At 53.3% G+C, this 2,046-nt stretch overlaps 1 protein-coding gene across 1 annotated transcript; it reads right to left on the reverse strand.

The window, feature by feature from the left end:
• Positions 1–428: 428 nt before the first annotated feature.
• Positions 429–2,046, reverse strand: LOC125758841 (putative nuclease HARBI1). Its single transcript, XM_049416499.1, has 3 exons — positions 1,504–2,046; positions 1,268–1,412; positions 429–874 (listed from the first exon to the last, which is right to left on the reverse strand). The coding sequence occupies exons 1-3, from the start codon at positions 2,044–2,046 to the stop codon at positions 429–431; spliced, it is 1,134 nt and encodes a 377-aa protein (XP_049272456.1).

The following is a 2,046-nucleotide window of genomic DNA, read 5'->3' on the forward strand; positions in this document are numbered from 1 at the left end:
GGAGCAACGGCGTACATACGTCCGTAAAGACAGGCAGCAGCAGTACAACGCACACACACGTGGGGCACGAGGGGGCACACGGCAGTACAAGGCACCTGGAGGAGCAACGGCGTACATACGTCCGTAACGACTGTGTGCAACACCACAACGCACACACACGTGGCGCACAAGAGGGCGCACGGCAGTACAGCGCACCTGGAGCAACGACGGCATACATGTGTCCGTAAAGACTGTGTGCAACACCACAACGCCCACACTTGTGTGGCACACCGCAATACATGGCACCTGGAACAGCGATGGTGTACATGTGTCCGCAACACTGTGCAACACCAGAATGTATATACTTGTGGCGCAGGAGGGTACCGAAGGTACATTGTTCGTAGCCCCACATGTGCATGCAGCCATAAACACTGCTAGAACCCTACAGTCTAGTGTCGCCGTGCACGCAAAAGAGCTCTCTGTATGCGCTGCAGATGCACACTGCGCAAGATGTTCAGCTGCGCGATTTGCCTTGCACGTGTTGCCCTTCCGCGCAAGTACAGTGCCTGCCTCCGAGGAGGAGCTACTGTCCTTGAGGTGTGTGCTGCTGGTTCATCGTCCTCCTCGTCCCCGTCACTGTCCTCAGGCTCTTCCAAGCAGAGATTGTGCAGTGAAGCACATGCTGCCACAATCGTCCCTGCTTTCCTGGGGCCGTAATAGAGGGCCCGATAGCGCTGCAGGCAGCGGAACCGGCTTTTGAGGAGGCCGATGCAGCGCTCCACTGTTGACCGTAGGGCCGCGTGCTCCTTGTTGTACACACCCTCGGGTGTGTCCTCATCCGGGTGCCCAGGAACCGGCGTTAGAAGCCACGGCTCAAGGGGGTAAGCACTGTCGCCTGCAGAAAGAACACATATTCCAACTGTTTCTCGTACATAACGAAATGACGAAGAATACACACAAACAGCGTGTTGTATTATCTCTACAAATTCAATTTTAAATATGGTGTCCTTGAATTTTTAGTTTTTTTTAAATGTAAATACGGCACCTTGAGTATTTTTTGTTTCCAGACTTTTGACTATGTGTTGAAATTCTGCGTACAACTAAATTTGTTTCCGTAACGCACGTTATCAGCATTGTGACGGGGTGGCACGGTTAGTGAAGCTGCAGGTACTGTAGCTTTTAAACTGCTATCCTCACCATAAATGGTACATGTTTCTTTTTCTTTGTTAGAAATGTTCAGATGTGAAATTAACAGAAATCTTTTCTATGGAGAATTGCAGCTACTCACCGAGCAGGAAGTCTCCGTCCCGCACAACAATGCGACCGGACATAAAGCGTTTGCGGAGCCCAGAATTCCGCCACACGTGCCCGTCGTGGCATGAGCCCGCGAAACGCGGGTCAATGGACAGGATTTTCATGTCCGAGTCGCAAACCTGCAAAATGGATGACATAACAACCGATTAGCGGTACACATTTGCATTGATACAATGCTTCATAATTACTACATCGACGTTTCAAACTTACCACCATGGTGTTGAGGGCGTAATATCCCTTTCTGCACCAAAACGATGCCTGCTGCGCAAGAGGGAGGCACGGGGCAGCGATGGCGATAAACGTGCCATCCACGCAACCGATCACACCGCCGAGCCTGCCGTGCTGCAAGAAGCCTTGCTTGACGGCTGCTCGTTCAAAGGCGGTGCGTGGGAACGCCACCCATCCTCGTAGCTTCCCTACGTCAACAATGGCCTGCGCAACCCGTGCAATGCACCTGCTGACTGAAGACTGAGACATCCTTATGGTCGCCTCGCTGCCGACTGACGACTGAAAGCTCCCAGTGGCGAAGAACCTGAGTGCGCAGAGAACTTGATCCTCAACACTCAGGCCTCCAGCAGTGCGGTGCTCTAGCAGGTGGGCCATCTGGCTGCACAAAAGCCGCACGGTGTTCTTCGACATTCGGAAATGCCGCCTAAAACGTTCTTCCGGCATGTCGAAGGGGTTACGCCACTGGTCAGGGTTGGGGCGGGCACGCTGGCGCGCGGCAAACCACGCGATCAACGCGGGGTTCAT

The sequence above is a fragment of the Rhipicephalus sanguineus genome, chromosome 6 (genome assembly GCF_013339695.2).
Source record: "Rhipicephalus sanguineus isolate Rsan-2018 chromosome 6, BIME_Rsan_1.4, whole genome shotgun sequence".
NCBI classification, from domain to species: Eukaryota; Metazoa; Arthropoda; class Arachnida; order Ixodida; family Ixodidae; genus Rhipicephalus; species Rhipicephalus sanguineus.